At 41.1% G+C, this 23,681-nt stretch overlaps 1 protein-coding gene across 1 annotated transcript in view; it reads left to right on the top strand.

Annotated features, from left to right (window-relative positions):
* The window catches only part of EGF (epidermal growth factor), an 82,986-nt gene that overhangs the window by 14,065 nt on the left and 45,240 nt on the right, over window positions 1-23,681 (top strand). The window contains exons 2-8 of the mRNA XM_014447088.2: window positions 5,769-5,968; window positions 7,935-8,116; window positions 8,521-8,748; window positions 9,477-9,679; window positions 19,984-20,109; window positions 21,155-21,277; window positions 23,542-23,664. Coding sequence (XP_014302574.1) covers window positions 5,769-5,968; window positions 7,935-8,116; window positions 8,521-8,748; window positions 9,477-9,679; window positions 19,984-20,109; window positions 21,155-21,277; window positions 23,542-23,664 — 1,185 coding nt within the window. The remainder of the gene's footprint in view (window positions 1-5,768; window positions 5,969-7,934; window positions 8,117-8,520; window positions 8,749-9,476; window positions 9,680-19,983; window positions 20,110-21,154; window positions 21,278-23,541; window positions 23,665-23,681) is intronic.

Here is a 23,681-nt window from a genome sequence, read left to right as displayed (position 1 = left end):
AAAAAAGTTATACTGAACTGTGGTATTAGCTAAGAGATAGACACATAAATTAATGGAAAGGACTAAAATGTCCAGAAATGAACTTATACAAATATGGTCATTTGATCTTTGATGAAGGTGCAAAAGCAATTCAATGGAGAAAGGATAGTCTTTTCAATAAATGGTATTGAATCAATTAGACATCCATGAGTAAAATAATGAACCTCAACCTAAACTGCACACCTTATACAAAGACGAACTCAAAATGGGCCATAGATCTAAATCGAACATGTGAAAATGTAAAACTTTTAGAAGAAAACACAAAAGAAATATTTGTGTCCTAGAGTTAAGGAAAGAATTCTTAGGAATGACACCAAAACATGATAGGCAAAAAAAAATGATAAATTGTACCTCATCAAAATGAAAACTTTTTCTCCGCCAAAGGCAATGTTGGGAGGATGAAAAGCCGCGCTGTACTGCATGTTGGAAGAAAACATTTGCAAATGGCATATCTGACAAAGGACTTGTATCCAAAATATATTTTTTAAAAATCCTTTCAAATGCAACAACCAGAAAATGAATAACCTTGTTAAAAGTGGGAAAAGGATTTTAATGCATAATCCACCAATGAGGATATAAGGGTGGTGAATGAGTCTACGGGAAGATGCTGAGCATTATTCACTGTTGGAGGTTGGATATGGCCCCCAAATATGTTTAAGTCTATGTTCCTGGAATCTATCAATGTTACCTTACACGACAAAAGGGACTTCCCAAAGAGATCTGAGATGACATGATTAATCTGGATTATCCAGGTGGATCCTAAATGTCCGTACAATAGTAAGAGGGAGGCAATAAGGTCAAAGGAGGAAGAAGGTGAGGGAAGCAGAGAGAGATTTGAAGATGATACACTGCTGGCTTTGGAGATAGAGAAAGGGGCCATGAGTCAAGAGATGCATGGAATACATTTTATTTGGGATGCAATATATCATGGAAGTAGATATGAAATGGTCTAGGTGATATAATGATAGGAATCCATTTAGAGAGACCCACTTTCTAATCAGTTCTTAAAACATGGGTGCAGAGGATCGGCCTTAGGGTGAACATCCCTAGAATAGTGTTTCCTGAAGTGAGTTCCTTGGTACAATTGAACAAGACACGGAACAGTAAGAATTCCAGATGAATTCAGTGTATGAAAAGCAGCAAGGTGTTTAAAGGCTAGAATCTGTGATCAGAAAGACAGGACTTTACACCCCCAATCTGTTATTTATTGGCCATGAGACTGTGACAATTAACTGCTCTAAACTTCAGTTTCTTCTCCTGTAAAATGAAGATGCTGAGGGCTCCTATGCCTATAGTGTTACCCAATGAAATGAAATAATGCTTCAATGTGTGACCCCAGAGATAACACACAGATGTTGGCTATTACTCTTCTGGTCCTGTTCACCACCTACCTTCTTGGAGAATCAAAACGTGTAAGAGCACTTAAGGCCTCTGAGAAGCCCTGTTGAAAACACAATTGTGCAGAACCTGCTCATCTCAGGGACTGTCCCGAGGACCTGGGGGCAGGCCTCTTCTTAGGCTGGATGGTGAGAATGCAGTTGATAATGAGGGGCAGGTAGGGCTATTTCTGCTTGGATGGCACATTTCTACCACGCAGGGACTAGGGCGGCAATCCTCATTCACAATTTTCGGGAAGCAAAATTGAGCCCCAGAGCTTGCCTTCCAGCAGTAAGATTTAAACTTACATTTCCTGGCTCCCCGTCTGAATGTATTATTCCTGAGTCACCTGGCTTCTGTCTCGCCTGCTGCGATTGTGACACTCATGAATAAGCTGAGAAGAAAGGAACGGTTGCTCAAGAAGTAAATGTGCGCCCTTTTAAATATCACAATTGAAAAAAAGAAATGGGGATGGTCTTTTAGTGTGAACTAAAACTTTCTGTACTTCATAAAACCCAGCACACCATCCAGGTCAGCCCCTTGGGAGGTAGTAATTCCTGACTCCCTCAGGGCCTTGGGAGGAGCAGCGTGAGGAGGCATCTGGCTTTTTTCCATCAGGCCCATCCATTTAGATCTACGTCCCCCCCCCCCCATGGGGTCATTGACTCCTGAAGGTTCAGAGCTCCCTTTCCACCGTCTTTGTCCCACGAGCCTTCAGTCTGTCTCCAAATTCAGAGCAGGAACCCGTGCTGGTGAGGGCAGCTGGCAGTGCTGGCCTGAGACAGGACTAGGATTTCTTGTTCATCTGGGTGCCAGCGTCATCAACGTGTTAACTAGGTCTGAGGAGCCTTTGCCCCAAGGCCTGCAGAAGGCAGTTCATTTCTTTGCTCACTGACCTATGTGGGGCCACTCCCCTAGACCCAGAGAGATGAAGGGCCTGTTGTGAACTAGTCTGTGTCCGCCACCACTTCGATCGCAGCCTGCTTTTGTGTAACTGACCTCTAAGCCACGGAGGCCCGGGTTCCTGGAGTCACTAATGAAACTCCTCACTGTGCTCCAAACATCCTGGGCTCCTTTGTCATTCCTGGAGATCCCCTCCCAGTCCCCTCCCAATCCCCGGTGGAGAAGTCAGAGGTTCCCCTGGGTTGCCTGTGACCTGTTTGCTGTCTTGGGGGTTGTATTCCTTAGAAATGGTGTTTGATTTCCTACCCACTTTCCTCTTGCCGAACTGCACCCAAAATAAATGCCGTAGGTTTTGACATGCGAAAGTTTAGCTGTTCAAACATGCACGCCCTGCCGACATTCTAATCCCCATACGTACCACAGGATAGTCTTTGACAGGCCTGAAGAAACACGACTTACTTATCGTTTCCAGCGGTGGTAGAGAATAATGACTATTTCACCAGCCTAATTCCCGTCTTTCATTTTCTTTTAGATCACAATACATTTCATGTCGACAAATACTCGGCCCAGGCTCTGGTTTACATAAAAATGATGTTGACAGTGTAGGGAAAATGAACGGTGTTTTGAGGGAAGTGGAATTAGAATCAGTTACATACATAGAATGAAGATTGTAACGGCTTGACATAGGACAAACCAGGCCAAGGCAGGCAAGAGCACTGGATTGGGACGGTGGTATCTGGGTCCTAATTCCAGCTCCACCAACTAGCAGTGGGATTTGGGGAAACATTAAATTTCCTCATCTGAACTAGATCGATGATTTCCAAAGATGTAAGAATCACCTGGAGTGTCTACTCACAAAATAGATTCTTAGCCTTCAGCCTAGCCCCACTGAACTAGACTCTCAAGGGAAGGGGATCTTCAAAAGACACACACACACACACACACACACACACACACACACAGTACCCTGTGGGACTCTTCTAAAGAAACGATTTGGGGAAACACTAGATTAGGTAATAACTAGGATCTTCCAGTTCTAAGAGACTATGATACAGCCTGGATGCCATAATTCACAGTGAATAGGAAAAATCTGAGGGTAAGATTTGTCAGTTCATACTTAGTATTTTATAAATATTCTTTGTTTTTTGAAATCTTACTGATGTTAATGCTGTAGTTTGTGCCTTATGGATCTAAGTATTCTTCAGATTTCTCTTTTCTCTTTTGATTATTGGCAGTCAAATCTTGCCTGTCTAGCTCATGGTGTTTTATTAAAGATAAATGAGATCAGGAGGTGAAAGCATGTTGTTATTATTATTATTGCTGTTAGTAACATAACTACCATAGGCTAGATTGTGCTTTTATGAATTTGATAGATCCGCTAGTATCTGTGGTAAAAGCCCAGACAAATTAATAAAACACACATATTTCTTAATTAATTAATTAAAAAATCTAAGTTCCTATTATGTTCAAAGAAAGCATTATGCCAAGTTCTTACTAAAATGTTTCGAGTACCTTTCCTTTCTCTTTTATTTTTAACCTGGAAGTCTCCCATTTAGTTATACTTTTAAATGAATAAAATGTTTTCTTGATCTCATCAATGTAACAATGTATTAGGAAATTAATACATTGGGGACATTTATTTAGAGAATACATGATGCACATTTCAAAGAGAGGACTCCACAGCAGTCTGCGGCCCACAAATGAGCTCTTGCTTTAGCGTGCCTTTTCCTGTTGTCTTCCTCTCTCCATGACGCATCACCATAGGAGAGATGAGCTATGCCAACATTCTAGTCCACAGGTTCAAAGCTGAACCGTGGGAATAAGCAATGATGAATCACGCTTGTGTAGTGCTCCACAATTAATGAAATATTTCCACATCATAATGTTACTTCTTTCCCCAATAACCCTCTGATACAGGCGGTGAGGTCCCGTGAGATGTCCAGAGAAGCTGATGGAGCCAGGACTGGAAACCAGGCCTGCTGGCTCTCGATCCAATGCCCTTTGCATTTCTCCTATGATTTCTTTGATTCTACAGCTGGAGTGGCCATGAAGCCTGGGCTCCCCTACGCATCTGTGTGGAGAGGCTTGTGTTGTGGAAAAGATACAGGAAGAGTGATTTGAGCTAATTCTCTTAGACACTTTGCCGGCACTATTTCAAACTCTAACGATCTTACACTTCTTCTTCTTGTGTCTCTATTCTGACATATCCTCTAAAGCAGAATTAATGTTTTCTGAGTAAAATGTCATTAATTCATCATCTTGTTTAATCTTTGGAACAAGAAGTACATATATCGTGTCATGTGCCTGTATTACAGTCTAATGTGAAAACAGAATGGAGTAAGCCCAGCAGGGAAGCAAGAATATGTTAGCATCGTCTCCAATCCCCACTCATCTCACTGGTTGCATAGTTACCTAAAGGCCTAGAGTGGCAGGAGCCTCCCCACCCTCAGACGGAAGAGACCAAGGAGAGTGACCTGGCTGCAGGGGAGGAAATGGTCCCCCGGCAGCATCTTGACCATCAAAGGCAGCTTTCCTTGGAGTCAGCCAGTAATTTAGGCTGAGGTTTCCAAAGAGAGGTACCAGGCTCTCAAGCAGGTGTTGCATACTTGGGAGTCAGAGTGGGCAGGTAGCCATCACCTGAAATATTACAGGGCCCCGGGTATAGGGTTAGGGAAGGTGCAAGGCCCTGCAGCAACCAAGAGATCCAGTGAGGTGCACCACCCAGATTTAGCAAATAAAAATGTAGGGCACCCAGTTAAATTTGAATTCCAGGTAAATAGTGAATAAGTATTTAGTGTCTGTCCCACTCAGTGTATATGCAATTCAAATTTAACTGAGCATCCTGGGTTTTATGTGGCGACGCCAACAGAAACAAATATGCCAGCGCTTTCACAGGCCAGCATTTCAGTTTTTTCCTGCTTCCACTTAACACCTCTAGTTTTCACCACCACCTTCCATGTCATTACCCTGAAGCTCTGTTCACATGTAAGACTGGGGTGGGGGGCATTTAGAAAATGATAATATCTATAATACTATTTCCAATTTATAGAATTAAAATTTACATTCATATAGGCCTTTTGCCCAGCAGAGGCAAAACAGTAGGTTGTTTCTTTTTTAACATAAAATGTCATTTTATATATAAGAGAAGAAAGTGCTTTTCTCTTCAAATAGTTATTTTTTCATAATTTGGCAATGTTTATTATTTAGAATCAATTTGTGGAGAAGATAACTTGCAAAATTAATTGTGAATATATATATATATATACATATATATATATATATATATATATATATATATATATATATATAGCTTTATATATTCTTATTTAAAATATAGAACCTGGAATAAAAAATTAATAACACTTGTGTTAGTTCATGGGGAAGTATTTTGTCTACATCAATAAAATATTACTGAAAATACACAGTTTGGTTTCTTTCTTCCCACTCAGGTCCTGCACCCTTCTTAATTTTCTCTCATGGAAATAGCATCTTTAGGATTGACCTGGAAGGAACCAATCATGAGAAATTGGTGACAGATGCTGGTGTATCAGTGCTCATGGACTTTCATTACAATAAAGAAAGAATCTATTGGCTAGATCCAGAAAGACAACTTTTGCAGAGAGTTTTTCTGAATGGGACAAGGCAAGAGGTAAAGTACCACCAATTCCTAAGGTGCCGAGGGGCTTTTGTATAGGCTGACAGACATGATGTAGTTGATTAGTAACATAGATAATGAAAATCACATTACAGTTCATATGTGTGCCTGACATTTGTAGGTATTTATTTACTATGCATCTGTGGCATGTTATTGAAAAGCCCATGAAATTCAGAAGCTCCCCAAAGTAGAAAGCAAGGATGTCAATGTAACTTTGAAAATATGACAGTTTATTAAGTCAGAACACCGTCTTATGGTTAAAACATATTATTTACATGACTATTTTTTACTCCCATGGTTCTCAACCGGGGACAATTTTGCCCCTCAGGGGATATTTACCAATGTCTGGAAACATTTCTGGTGTCACAACTGGATTGGGGAGGAGGGAGGATGTGCTACTGGCATCTAGTGGGCAGAGGCCAGGGATGCTGCTAAACATCCTACAACATGCAGGACAGTCCCCACAACCAAGAACTATCCAGCCCCAAACATCGATCGTGTTGAGGTTGAGAAACCCTGTTTCATTGTCTAAAATCTTTGTTGAGGGTTTTGGCACCTGATATCTAGGAAGAAAAACTTTTTTTTAATTCTCAAGGTGTTTGCATGCTGAAAAAAATAAAGCAGATAGATATAAAGTATTTTGCTTCAAGTACTCACTAAAGATCTTTAATCTTTCCTTTTAACTGGTAGAACCCTTACATGAGTCCCAGGAGGAATGTCCTCTCTCTTTCTGGGAGATAGATTACAGAGAGCGCGTGACTAGAGAAACCTTAAGCATTTATTCCCAGCACAAAGTGCCCACTGTTTTGTGTGTTTTTTCAAACCAAACCTTCTCTCTCCAATTATTCTTAAAAGCTTCAATTAGTTGCTAATCTGTTTTATCACATCTTTAATACTTGCTAATCTCACTTTTAACAAGGATGGCTACTCATTCTCCAGCCATCTGTAGAATTGTTTCAAAATCTTAAATCTAAGAATCTGGAGAATTTCCTGTCACAGAATAAGAAAGAAGTTAAACAGTTGTGAATTTTTGTCAAGTCATTAGGAACGAATTGGCTTTGATGCCTAAAACCCTCTATTATATTCCCTCCTTTGGGTTAAAACATTGTTTATAAAGGACATCTGTTAAAATGTAAACAATTTACCTGGATGAGCTATATATTAATCTATTAGCAATTGGTTCAATGGTTGGACCAAATTACTCTGTTTGAGATATAGGAATAGGACAGGCTCATGAGAATGTTAGATCCTTGCCCACATGTGATCAGTGAGGTCAGGTCAGTAGCTGGAAATCAGCAATGGTGGGAATATTTACACCATGGAAATCTGCAAACTTCTCCCCACCTCCCACCCTCCACCCCCCAAGAAGACCAGTTTACCCCGCACGCTGGAATGAGGAGATAATAGAGGTTTTTGTTGGCCTGTTTTTTAAATGACAGAGCAGAGAACACTGCCCAGGAGACAAGAAGAGAAGCCTTGCTCTTCAGTTCATGGGGTCAGAGGGCAAGGGCACTGGGGATTGCAGAAAGGGAGGGGCCTGATGGAGGAGGAGGGGCCAGATGAAAAGTGGGGCCCTAATGAGAAATTCCTCTATTTTAGAGCTCTGTGCACAGATTCCAAGGGAATCCTGCCAGAGTTTGGTAAAACTTGGACTTGAATTCAAGTGAGAATCTGGAAAGTTCCATTAGCAAGTGGAATCGAGTAAACTGTCTTTAAGGTAGCATCGAAATTCCACTGTTACTGCAGTTATAGAAACTATGCCCAGAAGTATGCAGATGGTGGGTTAACTGCTGCATCAAAACAACAGCATCGTGGCTGTGATTATTTTATCATTAAAGTCATTTGGGAATGCACAAAAATGACAAGTACTCAAAAGAACAGGCTCTTCTACAGAAAATAAAAACAACTTTGTTGAGAATGGAGGATTATTCATAACAATTTTGAAATTTGATTTTTACAGAGAGTATGCACTATAGAGAAAAATGTCTCAGGAATGGCAATAAATTGGATAAAGGAAGAACTAATTTGGTCAAATCAACAGGAAGGAATCATTACAGTCACAGATATGGAAGGAAACAATCCCCGTGTCCTCTTAAGCACCTTAAAATACCCTGCGAACGTAGCCGTCGATCCAGTAGAAAGGTAAATTCTGCTGTTTTTCAGACACTGAGATATATTTCAAAGTCTGGTGAAAATTCATAGAATCACAGCATTTGGACTCAAAGGGACCTGGTCATTGAGACCATGGCCCTCTTTTGTGATACAGAATCACCCTTTCCAATAGGCCGCTTGCTGGATTTGAACCACAGCGACTCCCTCTACAAACAGCACTCCTGACGACCATGGCCTCCTGCCGTAGAAGCAGAAATCTCCTCCAACTTGAAATCCCACGGGAAGTTCAAGGACTGCTGTTGAATTAAATTTTCTTTCAAAATAGTCAAGTTTGTCCTGTGCAGACACCCGGGGACTGTGCACACACTGAGGGAGTTGACCGTTTACGTGACCTTACATTCAGTTATGTGTCTAATTCATGTGTTTGCCCCCAGGTTTATATTTTGGTCTTCAGAGGTGGCCAGCAGCCTTCACAGAGCAGACCTCAAAGGTGTGGAAGTGAAGATTCTGTTCGAGACGTCAGAGAAAATAACAGCTATGTCGCTGGATGTGCTTGATAAACGGCTCTTTTGGATTCAGTACAGCAGAGAAGGGAGCAATTCTCGCGTTTGTTCCTGTGATTATGATGGAGGTTCTGTCCATTTCGGCAAACATCTTGCACAGTAAGTTTTGCTTCTGGTGGGAAATGGAACAATTGCCATTTGAAATTTGTGTGATATTAATTTTACTTTTGCCAGTTAAGCCGATACTGTGGTGGGTTAGCACAGATTTTGGAGTCTTGAATTCAAGTTTCAGATTTACCATTTATTAGACAAGTCACTCTGGGCAGGTATGTGACTTCTCTCACCCTCAGTCTCCTTTAATATGGGGACAATAATAGTACTTATTTCTTGGGGATATTGTGAAAGTTAAGTAAAGAAATAAAAATAAATAACAGAGTATTTGGCACATAATAAGTTTTCACATGTTGGTTACAGTTATTCTTTTTGGAATTTTTATGGCATGCAGTTATAAAGTTATACATGTTTGATTTGTTATCTTGCCAGTAACTGACTTCCCAGCTTTTGGAAAGAGGCAGAAATGAGTCATGTGTGAAATGGACAAAACCAGAAGTCCAATCCTACCCTGTTCCTATTTTCTTCCCTATTTTCTATCCATCACGCTTCCGTGCTGATTTGCAAAAGAATGAGACAATGAATCTGGAGCTAGAAATTATACCCCATTAATTCAGAGTATGACTACATATATAAAATTTTAAGCTCAATACCTGTTTCTAAATCTAAAAAAAAAATAATCAAAAAGGTAGGTGATTAAAATTCAGACAATAAATTGAAAGGAAGTGAAACTTTAATAAGGCCAAGAACAAATGTTTTTTTCTGTTGTGTTTTAGGCACAATTTGTTTGCAATGTCCCTTTTTGGAGACCGTATCTTCTACTCAACATGGAGAAAGAAGACGATTTGGATAGCCAACAAACACACTGGGAGGGATATGGTTAGGATTAACCTCAACTCATCACTTGCACCACCTGGTGGAATTAAAGTAGTACACCCACTTGTACAGCCCAAGGCAGAGCCTGATGCTGGGACGTCTGGTGAGTCATCTCTGATCTTCAACAAGGGCTGGTACTTAGTTACTCCCTATCCAGGCACTAAGGGTTTATCCTTGATTTCTCCCACTGCTTCACCCCCAATTTCCCATCTACCTCCAAGACCTTCCCACCACTTCTCTCCTCCACTGCCATCGTCATGGTCCAGACAACCAGCACTTCTGGCCCACAGTCGTAGCCACTCAGCTAATCTTTCTATTTTTCTCTCTTGTCTTTAAATAGTTCATCTGATCCATTTGCTTAAAATCCTTCAAAAGCTTCCCTTTTCATTTAGATTGAAATGTAACGATTTAACAGGCCTGTCACTGTTTGACCACCCTGATCTAGCACTGTCTTTCCTCCTCCCCTGGCTGGGATCCAACACAGGTCTTTCCAGTTTCTCAGAATGCCCGGCTCCTTCATGCCTTTACACATGTGCAGTCACTCTTCACTCCGCCTAGAATTCTCTTCAGTTAAATGTCTGTAAACAGTCTGTGAGGTTAGTGTTTTTTCTCCTATCAACGAACACTTGAGCCCTTCAGAGTCCTTCACGATTACGCAGCTTCCTTGATAAGGAGTTTAAATAGGATAATTGAAAGCATGAATTTAAAAAGAAAATCTGTAATGATTCATTACATAATGGCTTTAAACAACGTGGCAAATAATAGAATTTGGTTGGGAGGCCACTGTCAGCTGCAGAGTTACAGGCAAACCTGGAATCTAGAAGGCAAGGGGCAGCGGCGATCTTGGCTCCAGTCACTGACCAAAGGATGTAACCATACGTGCTCCAAGTGCTGAGGACTTTTGATTTCAAGAGCACTGTGACGCTGGCCATGACGAAATAGGCTTATTAATTGTTCTTGTGTCTTGTGGAGCGGGAATGCTTCACCTGGGATTTAGAGTGTCTGAATCTCTTGATTGTATGTGTTAGATGAAATATGCAGTTGTCCCCTAGGGATATGGTAGATAACTTTCATCAGATTTTCAAAGCGCCCGATATCCTTCACGTTTACAAACACTGCCCTAGAGGATGGCTAGTTCCTCCTGGAAAACAGTCTTACAGCTGCAGCTCCTCTGCCGAGGGGGCCGTGGTAGCACTTGGGTTGCAAGGCACTTTGTAGTGAGGCTACTTCAACATGGAGGTAACTGATAAAAATCATGTACCCTGGTTGATATTATTTTTGTTATAAAATGTAAGTATTTATAGTATACACATCAGAATATCAATAAATTTCATGCAAAATGCCTAAACTACCACTTATCAAAACCTTCTACAAAACACTAGCTCTGTGGGATTTAATGAAGGTATTTGGGGGTTAGACAGACTGGGTTAAAGAAAGTTAAACGGGTTGGTTTTTTTCTCAAGTGGTTTCTCAGAACCACTCCCATGGTTAAGCGCATTGTTAATCTCTAAGGGTGATACAAATTTAGAGATTTCCTCCTTTACTTCCTGTGCAGCAGCCCACTTGACTACCAACATATTTCTAGCTCAGACCTCTTTCTTAAGATCTAAACCTTTTTATTTTTTAAAAGACCGAGGCATGGCGAAAGTCAAGCTGCAAAGGTCCACAGCAGAGCTAAGCTGCAGAGAAAAGTGATGAAAAACATCGGGGATTTATTCAGAATATACAAAAGAGAGCAGCCCGGTGAGGACTGTTATCTGACTCGGACAAGGGTGCGGCTCCCAAAGCCAAAGTCACGGGTGTCTCAAGGAAGCCTCGTTTGTGGGTTTAAACAAGGCCCGGGCTTGTGAATGTGTATTGGCTTGTTAGCAAAGAGCTCCAGGCAGCCGACCGCTGAGCCAAGTCTCCACGGTCCAGCCACAGTTTCACTGTCAGGCGGGTTTCCTAAGGATCCTGACCAGTGTCCTGAGCGTGGTCACTCAGGCCCCTCCTCGGGGCCTTGCCTGCCGGCCCACTGTCCCCTCCGAGCTCAGGTCCTGCAGTGGACATGTCGTCTGTACACATTCAGGCTCAGCGAACATCGAGGCCAGATGTCTGGCTGCCTTCTGAGCATTTCTACTTGAATTTCTTGCAAGTGCTTCAGGCGCAAAGGACATAATTGACCTACTGGCCCACGCATCCCTTCTCCCCAGCTCCTCTCCGTCCAGTGCCCGGACTCAGTGAGTGACATCTCACCTCCTTCTCCCAAGGCAGACATGTAGGAGCTCCCTTTCCTCCCTCTTTCCCACTCCCACCCATGAAACCAATCTGCACGTCCTAAGAATTCTACCACTTACAATCCAAGCACTGGTCGTCTCTGGGCAGCCATCTCAGTGTCCCCTAAACTTGTACCCCGCCTCCCTTTTCTATCCTGCAGGGAGCGTAACCCTTTAAGAAAGAGAACCCAGTGATGTCATCCCTTGGTTGAAACCAGTTGACAGCCCTCAAATGCCAACAGTGGAAGTCCAGTCTCTATTTCGCTTGCTCGCAGGGTCCTCTGCTCGTTTCTCAGCTTCCCCTCTCACATTGTCTGTCCTGCTCTGTGCTGCACCGTCCTCCCAAATTTCATGTCCTCCCACGGGCAGGCCTGCACCGTCCTCCCAGCCTTCGTGCCGGCTCAGGAACGCTCTCAGAGAACACCTTTCCCGGCACACGGCACTCGATCATGCTTTGCCATAACTGTCTCCCTTCCTAAACCCCTTCAGTCCTATGAGGACAGGGACTACAACGCTCCAGGTACTCCCAGTGCCCGGAGGACATTTAATAATAGTTGGAATAAAACTAAGTGTAAAAACACCATTTGGCACTCGCCCCTAAACAATATCAAAAGGAAGAAGTTCTAACGATATTTACTATCTAAGCACGTGTTGCCTTCCTTCATGCTGTAAGCTCCGCCTCTCTTTGGTACATTCAAAATAAATCCCTGATGTTTTAATCGGTTTTCTCTGCAACAGCTTAACTCTGTAGCAGATCTTTGCAGTTTCATTCTCATTATATTTCAAAGTCTTTTTCTTTTTAAAAAAAAATTGGTCTAGATCTCAAGAAAGAGATCTGGACCAGAAGTGGTAGATAATGGGAGTCACATGATGCATAGAAAATGAAACAGAAAAGCACCCCAGGTTCTATCACCCTTAGGTAATAGAAATAGCCATAATTACTGAGTATACCCAGAATTATCCACTCTGGGCGTTCCCTATATTATCTCATCTAATCTTCACAAAAGCTTTATGAATTAGGTGTGATTATTAGTATCATTTTATAGATTAAAAACTGAGGTTCAGTGATGTTCCTATAGCTTGTTCAAGGTCACACTCTGGTGGGATTGGGATTTGAACCCATGTGGAGTGACACCTCCCCAACTCCCTCTGATATTATCTACCATTTTATAGATCTTGCCTTATTTATTTTGGGAAAGCTTGTAATTTGACATATTGTCTACCTATGGTCTTTTTTGTGGTTAAATGTTTGTTTGCATGGAAGGCAGGGCCAAATCTCATTTCTTTCTAAAAAAATTGTTTTTTTCCCATTTCAGGAACTCAGAAAAATCTCTGACTCTAACTCTCTATCTCTCTCTTACACACACACACACACACACACACACACACACACACACACACACACTTCTCCCCTGGTTGTTGGAAAACAGACACAGAATTGAACCACACTTTTGTTGTCAGGATTAAATTGATTAGGCAACAGTGCTCTCCTGGCTGCCTCGACCAACACCCATACTAGTTGGTGTATGAATCTCAGAGACAGTGTGAAAACTTTTTTGTGTACAATCTGAATATAGTACATTATGTTAAACTGAACTTCTGGGGATGTTGTAGCTAGTTTTACTGCTCACAGACATAATTTTTTTAAAGGTGCTAATACTTTTGCTTTCTCCTGTATTCCTTTAAATGTAGATTCCAGTTTTAAGTCCTTGAGAGAGTTTCAAAAACAAATCCTTTGGAAAGTGAAGGGTATCTATCACCAACAGAGTGCAAATTACTTCACATTCATTTTATGCACAAAATATCACTGAACTTCCTTAATTCTGAGAGTTCATGAAGGAGAATTTCCTCCACCTGGAAGTGTACCTGCTTAGGGAAGAGATTAGTGTAGCTAAAACTGCCCTGGTGAGACGATGATTCATCTTGATTATGTTATTGCTGGAGTGTCTACTGTAAACCCTGGGTTATTTGGAAACCTTTAGAAAAGAATCATCCTAGATAAGTATTTTTTCCACATATTTTTTAATAATTTTATTTTGGTAAAATACATATAACATAAAATTTACCATCTTAGCTATTTTAAGTGTATAGTTCAGTGGCATCAAGTACACTCACATTGTTATACAATCATCACTACCACCCATCCCCATAACTTTTCATCTTATAAAACTGAAACTCTGTATCCATTAAACTATAACATCTCCCAGCTCCTGGCAACCACCGTTCTACTGTCTGTCTCTATGATTTTGACTACTCTAACTGCCTCATCTAGTGGAATTATGCAGTATTTATCTTTTGTAACTGGCTTATTTATTTAGCCTAACGTCCTCAAGGTTCAACTATGTTATAGCCTATGTCAGAAGTTTCTTCCACTTCAAGGCTGAATGATATCCCATTTTAAGCATGTTCCACAGTTCGCTTATTCATGTATCTGTTGATGAACACTTGGGTTGCTTCCATGTTTATCTACTGTGAATAATGTTCCTGTGAACACGGGCATGCAGCGGCTGGTTCTTGTTCTGTTGGTGATGTTCCAGATTCATCAGCAGTTCAGGTGTTGCCAGCCTGGTCCATCCATGTAAGACCCTGCTTTTAATTCTTTTGATCCAGTGAATTTTTGGATCAGATGACAATTCTGTTTTTAATTTTAAAATAAATTTCTATGCTGTTTCCCACAGTGGTTGTGCCATTTTACATCCCCACCAGCAGTGCACGGGATTCCAGTTTCTTCTGTTTTCATATAATTCTAAATGATCACTCCAAACATCCAAAGCTCTTTTATTTTTCACAGAAATCTTAGCAAAATATGGATTGCTATATCCTTCCAACATAGTTATAGGTAGTATTGACATTGTCTTCAATGTTTACAAAGAGACACCACTGGGGCAAGACTGGTTTGAGGTAAAGCTGGGTGTTTTTTTAAAATATATCTTTATTGATTTCAGAGAGGAACGGAGAGGAAGAGATAGATAGAAACATCAATGATGAGAGAGAATCATTGATTGGCTGCCTCCTGCACGCCCCTACTGGGGATCAAGCCCGCAACCCGGGCATGTGCCCCTGACAGGAATCGAACCTGGGACCCTTCAGTTCGCAGGCTGACGCTCTATCCACTGAGCCAAACCAGCCAGGGCCAAGCTGGGTTTTTAATACAGGTTTGCCCTGACACCAAATGGCTGCCACTTGAAACACAGTGGTCGGAATGGCTCTTTATCATTTTCCTGTCTTCTTTCTCGCTGTCGGCTCTCACTGCTTGCAGGTCCTCACATGCCTGGCTGTGACCTCACTTTATCTTCCAATCCGGGGCTTTTTCTTACCATTTGTTTACTGAGGAAACCAGATCATTTGTTTTGTAGAATTGTTCACATTCTGGATTTTGCAGATTATACCCCTATGGTGTCATTTAACATGATTCTGTATTTCTTTGAACAGATAGTTTAGGCTTAGAAGCTTGTTCAAATTCAGGTTTCTTGCAAGAATACCTAATAGGTGGTACTGCAGGCAGTGCTGTATGCCTCCTACCGACCACAGCAGCGGGCATGCAGTGGCTGGTTCTTGTTCTTCTGTGATGTTTAAGATTCATCAGCAGTTCTGGTGTTGCCAACCTGGTCCATCCATTATCAAGTTTCCCATCGGCCTTTTGAGCAATCAGGCTTTAGAAGCTATTGTTTATCGTTGCCTAGAGCCATTTTTTGGTTGGTGGTTCAAAGTGAGGACATTCCAGTCTATCATCGTTTATGCGTTTATTCACATCAGCAGTATGATTTCTCTGAGGAGGATCTTTTATAGGAAAGGAAAATTAAATGCTCGATTATTTCCCTAATGTATCTGTTTTCAGAATAAGGGTTAGTAGGCTAGCCTCCAAAAGTGATCTTTTTTAAAAGCATCTTTATAAACTCACGGATTTAAAAAATATTTGACGTGTTTTTATTTATTGCAATTATTATCATTTGGGCACTCAAACTGTACCATCTTTCTCTAGGAGGAGCCCTGATTTGAGGCTTCTAATCTTCATGGGAGAGATGACCAATAGGTTCATCTAGAACAGCCGTGGGCAAACTACGGCCCGCGGGCCGGATCCGGCCCGTTTGAAATGAATAAAACTAAAAAAAAAAAAAGACCGTACCCTTTTATGTAATGGTGTTTACTTTGAATTTATATTAGTTCACACAAACACTCCATCCATGCTTTTGTTCCGGCCCTCCGGTCCAGTTTAAGAACCCATTGTGGCCCTCGAGTCAAAAAGTTTGCCCACCCCTGGTCTAGAACCTGCTCTCTCCCAGTAACTGCCCCGGGAGGTCTGAAAGCTGGGCTGAGGCTCTGTCTGGGCTCGGCGAGAAAGACCGCTGGAGTCATGTAGCCACTTCTGCTGCCAGGGAATGTCGTGATTGTTGGGGTTGTAACAATGGGAGTGAAGGGCGCACACCTTGTATTTTTATTTCCATGCTATGGGCTGGCCAAACTTGTCAGAAATGGGTCTAAAATATAAATGACTGAGTGAGCCTGAGGGGCTCTTCTGAGAGTAAAAAGCATGTATTTTTAACTGCTTGGAGTCTGTTGATTTGTTTACTTTCTGATGTTTAGAGGAGTTTAGATGATGAAAGATACCAAGTAGATGAATTCTGGCTGAGTGGAGGGGCACGCAGGAGGCAGCCAATCAATGATTCTCTTTCATCATTGATGTTTCTATCACTCTCTCCCTCTCTACTCCTCTCTGAAATCAATAAAAACATATTACGATGAACCTGAGGTAGAAAAAAGGTGTGACAGTGGGAAAAAAGCAGGATAAGGAATCCCATGTCCCTTGTTCAGAACTGGGCCAGAGTAAAATCTGCAGATTTACTTGGCTGTAGCAAAGCTCCTGAGAGCCTGCGTGTTAGCCAGGTAGGTGCGGAAGGAACAGTTGGTGGTGGACATTAAACTCCATGATTAGGAACTTTAATTCGATCTCAAAGGTAATTAAGCCTCAATGCTGGGCCCTGGGAAGGGGTATTATCTGAGGTCATCAGCAGCATTCTGAGTGCTAGCTTTGGCCTAATTTGAAGCTAAAGAACCGCAGAAGATTAAGGTGATTAAACAAAAGTATAGCCCTCAATCCTCTATGTTTTGCTACTTCTTAAAATGACCTTTTAAGGTGTTTAGTGTCTGAATTCAGGTCACACCATCAGCACATTCAGAGGAAAATAATGATTGCTTTTTTGCCTATGCTTATCTTTGAAGAGTGATGTATATTATTAGTAAGATTATTAAAACCATCAGGGCATGGTCTTGTGGAAAGGGGACTGGGCTAGCAGAGCCTGACCATCTGTTTTGAGTTCACACTCTAAGGCTGACTGGAAATTGAAGGAGAAATCACATGAAGGAATTAAGTTGCAGATGATACAATCACAAGGTTTTTTTGCTTGTGTTTTAGGGTCTGTAGTACATCTATGTTGTAAAAGACACTATGCGAAGTGGGACTATAAATGTGAATGGAATATATATATATATGTATGACAATGGTGATGATGGTAATAGGAACATACAGAAGGGCAGGTGAGAGGTGGTAGAAAATTAGCAACAACAATAAAAATCTAGATGAAGGAAAGAGCATTTCCTTTACCCTAGACACTAATTATTTTTATTAGTCAATTTGAATCTCCATTAACATATTTTCAGCAGTAATCAAGGTTTGAGAATCTTTAGAGGTATAAATTTAGAGGAATGTACCACAAACATCTGATTCTGTATAGAATCATAAAAAAAATTTTTTTAAGTGCGAGATCTCAGAGAATATCTATCTGAACACTTGAATTTCATGGCTTAGGAAACTGAGGTAAACAGCAACAAAAAAGTGATTCAATGTAAAAGGCAGAACCAAGACAGAACTCTGTCTTCCTAATTCTTAAAGCAGTGGTCATCTATCATATGGGGTTTGGAAAGATTTTTATAAGGAATATTTATAGGAATCTTAATTGTTCATTTTTTTTTTGTTACCTCAAGAAAGCATTGCACTTTGGTGCCACTAGAAGGCCAAATCAGACCTTTCTGGATTTTTGTTATTCACTTGAAAACTTTATAAAAATTGAAGTAAAAAAAATTACTATTTTTTTTTTTACTGCTATTTTGTTGTTAGTCCTCACCTGAGGATACTTTTTCCATTGCTTTTTCTGAGAGAGTGAGAGAGGGGGGTGGGGGGGAGAGAAAGGAAGAGAGAGAGAGAGAGAGAGAGAGAGAGAGAGAGAGAGAGAGAGAGAGAGGAGAGACAGCAATGTGAGAGAGCCACATCAACTGGTTGCCTCCCATACTCACTCCTGGGGCGGGGATTGAACCTGCAACCCAGGTAGGAGCTGAACCTGAGACCCTTTGATGCGCAGGCGGACACTCTAACCAGTGAGCAACACTAGCTAGGGCAATTACATGACTTTTTTTTCTTAAATTTGCAGTGGGTGTATTTTGTCTCCAACAAATTTACAAGTTTACTAGTATAATTTTAGTCATTTAACTTTACATTTTTGGATCATATTATTTTTAAGTTTGCTTAGTTAAAATTTTGATATGTGAAACATGTAGGAACATGAAAAACAATGTAACTATACATTCATAATTGGCACAAAAATGAACAAAAAAATAAAAATTTTGGAATGGATATAAAAATATTATTCAGTGTAATCTTAACTGACTTAGTAGGTCTTATTGCAACAGTATTGAATAATTGACAAAATTGATTGTGCATTTAATTCTGTACAGAGATTCAAGTAAACGAGTTTAAAATAAGTAAGGAAATAACACAGACAAGGTAAAAGGAGGTATTTGCAACTGAGATGAAGGAGAGATGTTTCATTAGCACATCATTAGGTTGCTGTTTCTCAGAGTGTGGCGTGAAGACTCCCGGCTTCAGAATCACCCTGATCCTGTGAAAAATGCAGATTCCTGAGCCATTTCCTTGATTTAGCAAATCAGAATCTCCCAAGTGCGACATGCTCTTCGGGTGGGACAGTGCACGCTAGGGACATTTTCAAGGGGCAAGGATATGTCTCTACTGTGTCATGCTGGTGTTGGTCAAGAAAAGTGTTTCATAATTTAAAACAGAAGGAAACAGGTAGAGTCAGAGAGAGGAGACATTTATAAGTAGATAAACAGAGAGCCACATGGAGCATGGTCTCGGCCCCTTGCACTGCTATGCTCAGGTTCTCTCTGGCCAGTTTCTTGTGCCCTTCGCAGCAAGGCTGTTTTCAGCAGTCCTGCCCTTAGGTCTTTGGCTCTCCCCATGATTCACAGGGTCTCGTTGACCTCAGCCATGTCATGACTCAGGGTCCATGACCCCCATTTTCTCCCCTTGAGGTCACCTCCTACCAGAGCTCTGGCCTCATATCTAACTGCATCCTGGGGTCAGCCTTCACACTCAGCTTATCTCAGTATTTTCTAGAGCATTTTGCAAAGGTGTTGTCATTGTAAAAATTGGCAAAGAATAAGAAGGAGCACAACTGGAGCAGAGATGTACGTGTGACTAGTTTGGCCCTTGATTCGGGCTCTGATAATTAAAGGTACCACGCTGGCCATTTATTGTTCATTATATTTGGCTAATTCAACCCAAGCATCTACCTCACTGAGCAGATTTTACTATTTACACTGGGTTATTTTGTAAAACATGGAATGCAATAAACTCAGAAAATTGGGGCTAGACATATTACATGGGTATTTATTAAATCTGAAAAATGTTCTTGAAACAGTGATCCTAAAAATAATTAACTATATAGATTTGACAGATAAATATTACACTTAAGAACAGTTGCTCTGTAAGAGATATTTCATTTACAGAATTTTTGTTTGTAAAATTTTTGTATTTAATTATTTTTTTTACAAAGGTAAATCAGAATGAAAAAAGCCAAGTTGTGTTTAGTGTTAGTCACGCAAGGAATGACACCCCCAGCTAATCTGAACACCCTATCCTGAGAGCTTTTGCAGGAGGGATACGATTAGGAAACTGAATGGGTTTGGGAAAGCTGCGAATCCTGCCAAAGCCGTCCCACCCTAGAGCGGAGCCACCACCGTGGAAGACAACCCCCCTGCGGATGCCACAGGGAGATTAGATTTAAGAACCATGAAGGAATCAGGCATTGCCCCCTGTCAAAACACACCCCCATGTCAAATAAACCATCTTCTCTTTTAGATCAGAAACTCTGCAAAGTGAGGAAAGGTAACTGCAGAGGCAGCGTGTGCGGGCAAGCCCCTCAGTCCTACCTGTGCTCGTGTGCGGAGGGCTACGCCTTAAGCCAGGACGGGAAGCACTGTGAAGGTAATGCGCGGCGGCTGTCGGGGGCTCTGACAGCCACCTGCTCTTCAGTGGGCCATGCAGAGCCTCCATGTGAAATCAGTTTTACTCCCCTCTCCCTTCCCCAGAGAAGCAATTTTATTTTCCCCTGTTTTTAAAGCCTTCGTAATACTTCCAGGTCTTCTTTATAGCTTGTGTTCCTAGATCGAATGCTTTCAGAGGCTCCGCAGGGGTTGACCGTAGGCAGGCGTTCTCTGAGTGAACTCCATGGAACCCCGTGGGTTTGGCTGTGTGCAAAATATCTCTATTTTCAAATATTTTAGGGAAGTAGTTCCATAGCTATCATAAGACGCTCAAAGGGTGTGTGACCCCACATCTCCTCCCCTGAAGGTCTAGTGGGAAAGGGAATCTGGAGGAACTGTGCAGCCCGCTGGTCAGCTAGGGCTCCTCCTAGATGAGACTCTAGGCCAAGTTTAGCGGACCCAGGAGGAATACCGGGGCCTCCAGTGAGCTGCTGCTGAAAACACTCCGATGGCTGCAGCGCATACGCAGTGGAGGTAGCTGGGGTGAGACATTAGGTAAATGTGAGACCCCTGCTTACCTGGGGCTAGTCAGAGGGAGGCATCTCATAGAACGGGGACCTGGAGGCTGGGTGTCGCTGAGGGATGCTGCTGAGAGTGGGCCCACCCTCAGGGGAGGGCTCCTGTCAGTTTTGAGAGGCTGCAGAGCAGAGCAGGCATGTCCTGTCCTTGTCAAGAACTTTCAACAGTCCTGCCTTAAGTGGCTTTAAGTTGCTGTATCTTTTCAGAGAAAATAGTATGATTTCCCCCCCCAGGGTAATTCTATGAACATCTGTATATGAAAGTGCAAACTCTGACAGAATAACAAGGACTTTCATGATAATTGAACTGACTTCTTTCACCCTTTACTACAGTAGCAAAAGCAGTCTTTCCACGGTCAGGAACAGCAGATACAAGTGTGAGATGCTCTATTTTGGGCTGACTTGTGAGGGATACTACAATTTATTTTCAAAAATAACCATCTGTGTTTTGCTGTTGTCATTGTGTAGATGTCAATGAATGTGCCCTTTGGAATCATGGCTGTACTCTTGGGTGTGAAAATACCCCCGGATCCTATTATTGCACATGCCCTGTAGGATTTGTTCTGCTTCCTGATGGGAAACGGTGTCACCGTAAGTCACAAGTACTTACTTTGCTATTTCCTTCATATTCACTGATGTTTGGGAGGTGGCTATGGTCTGGGTTGATGGTCCTAGATCAGCTGTAAGCTTCAGAATTACCTTGGAGTTTTATTTTATTTTGTTTTAAAACATAAATGACTGGATTCTATTCCAGACTTGTGGAATATATATATATATTCCAAATTTATCCATATTTTATGATATTCATTATATGTATATTACTAAAAGACAAGCATATAAAATCATGATATATTATTATATCTAAAAAACTAGCTGTAAATCTCTAATATCATCTAATATTCAGTTTTCAGGTATAACCACAATACCATTACTACACCTAAAAATTAATAATTCCATAATAATATCAAATATCTAGTCAGTTTTCAAATTCTCTTAAAAAATTTTTTGCACAGTTGTTTGGTTTGAAGAAGTATCCAGACAAGGGTAGTAATACTGTTGTGTTAGGTTGATACAACTCTATATTATCCTACAGATTCTCTTTCTTCTTTTTCCCCCTTGCAAATATTTATTAAAGAACCATTTTTTCCCTTTCAGAGTCTCTCACGTTTTGGATTTTACTGATGGCACTTCTGTGATGTCCTTTTTCTTCTACAAACTTGTAGATAGATGTAAAGGCTTGATCAGACTCAGCTTTGACATTTTTGGCAAGAATACTTCATAGGTGTGGTTATATTTCCATCAGGAGACACATTATAAATGTCCCCTATAGTCTTTCTTTCTCTTTGTCTTTCTTTCATTCTTTTTTAGAAACAAGCTCTGGCCTGTTTTACTAAAGAACAATTTTGCATGATGCACTGTTCACTAGTCTGTCTGGCATGCTTCTAATGACAGAGAGTCACCTGGGTCATTGGTTAATAAAAGTATATAGGATTCCGGTGTACAATTCTCCAGTTCGATATTATTGGCACTGCCGTGATGGACCCGGGTTTTGGCCAACACGCTGCAGAACTCTGTCTCAGATCCCCACAGCGCTGGGCCGCTGTTGACGAGGATGGCCAGTTCCCTCTTGCCCCGTCTGATAACTCAGAGCGGCTTGTGCCCACAGAACTTACTTTTCACTGTTTATAATGAGCTGGAGCCGAGAGGTGACTCCAAGGACTTTTTGTCTTCTTTTCAGCCACCGTCCTTCTTCCTTTGGTACAGGGCCCCCACCAACCAAACACACCTGGAAGCGGCCAAGGTGGCTGAGGGGCTAGAAAAGGGCCAGTGGTCTTTCGGAGGAGGGTTGTAGCAGCCATTGCCAATCACTTCCTAGATTCATTATTCCACCAAGGGTTTCAAATGGCGATGTCTAGTTCTAGTAGTTACTTTAAAAATATATATATTTTATTGGTTTTTTACAGAGAGGAAGGGAGAGGGATAGAGAGTTAGAAACATCGATGAAAGAGAAACATTGATCAGCTGCCTCCTGCACACCTCCTACTGGGGATGTGCCAGTAACCAAGGTACATATGCCCTTGACTGGAATCGAACCTGGGACCCTTCAGTCCCCAGGCCAATGCTCTATCCACTGAGCCAAACCAGTTAGGGCTCTAGTAGTTACTTTTAATTATTAATTGGAATATCTGTATGAAGAAAACTTTCATTAACTATTTGGTTACTTTAAGATACAATTTGTACAGTTAAGATAGGATAAATATTGATTGGAACATCTTTCACATGCTCAATGATTTAAAATACCTTTATCTTAAAAAATACCTTTATGTGTACTTGAGTCTTTTATAAAACAAGCTTTCTATCTGGTTCTACTATTCTTTCTGTCTTTTCCCATATTTGTTACCCACTGTCTTAATTATTGTTCCTTCATGGTACATTTTGATATTTGTTAAGCGCCTCTCACTCTGTCCCTACACCTAACCACAGTCATACAATGTTCTTAGTTTTCCCTTCACATAAATTTGTTTTCCAGATGAACTTGAGAATCATTCGCCCACATTCCATTTTAAATATTTTTGAATTTTGACGACCAATAACTTTAAAAATATCATTTGACATAAAAGAAAGTTAGAGGAAACTGGAGTCATTTTCCAAAATCAGATGTTTTTCTTTATATATTCTTTGGATTTGAAATTTTTCTTTTCTTTTTGTTCCTTCATTACCACAGTAATTCATAAATGTTTGATTTCTATTTAACTTACTCTTTTCAGGATAGCATTTTTTATTAGCAAGCAATTTTACTGAATTTCCACAAATGTGATTTAACACTAATCTTGACCTTATTCTTCATTATTTAGAATTCATTTCCTGTCCAAGCAATGCATCTGAATGCAGCCATGACTGTGTTCTGACTTCGGATGGTCCCATATGTTTCTGTCCTGAAGGCTCAGTGCTTGAGCCAGATGGAAAAACATGTAGTGGTAAGTTTATTAACTTT

This window comes from Myotis lucifugus, unplaced genomic scaffold (assembly GCF_000147115.1).
Source record: "Myotis lucifugus unplaced genomic scaffold, Myoluc2.0 scaffold_611, whole genome shotgun sequence".
NCBI classification, from domain to species: domain Eukaryota; kingdom Metazoa; phylum Chordata; class Mammalia; order Chiroptera; family Vespertilionidae; genus Myotis; species Myotis lucifugus.
The sequence above is the reverse complement of the archived record's forward strand: the minus strand, read 5'-3'. Positions and strand labels throughout refer to the sequence as shown.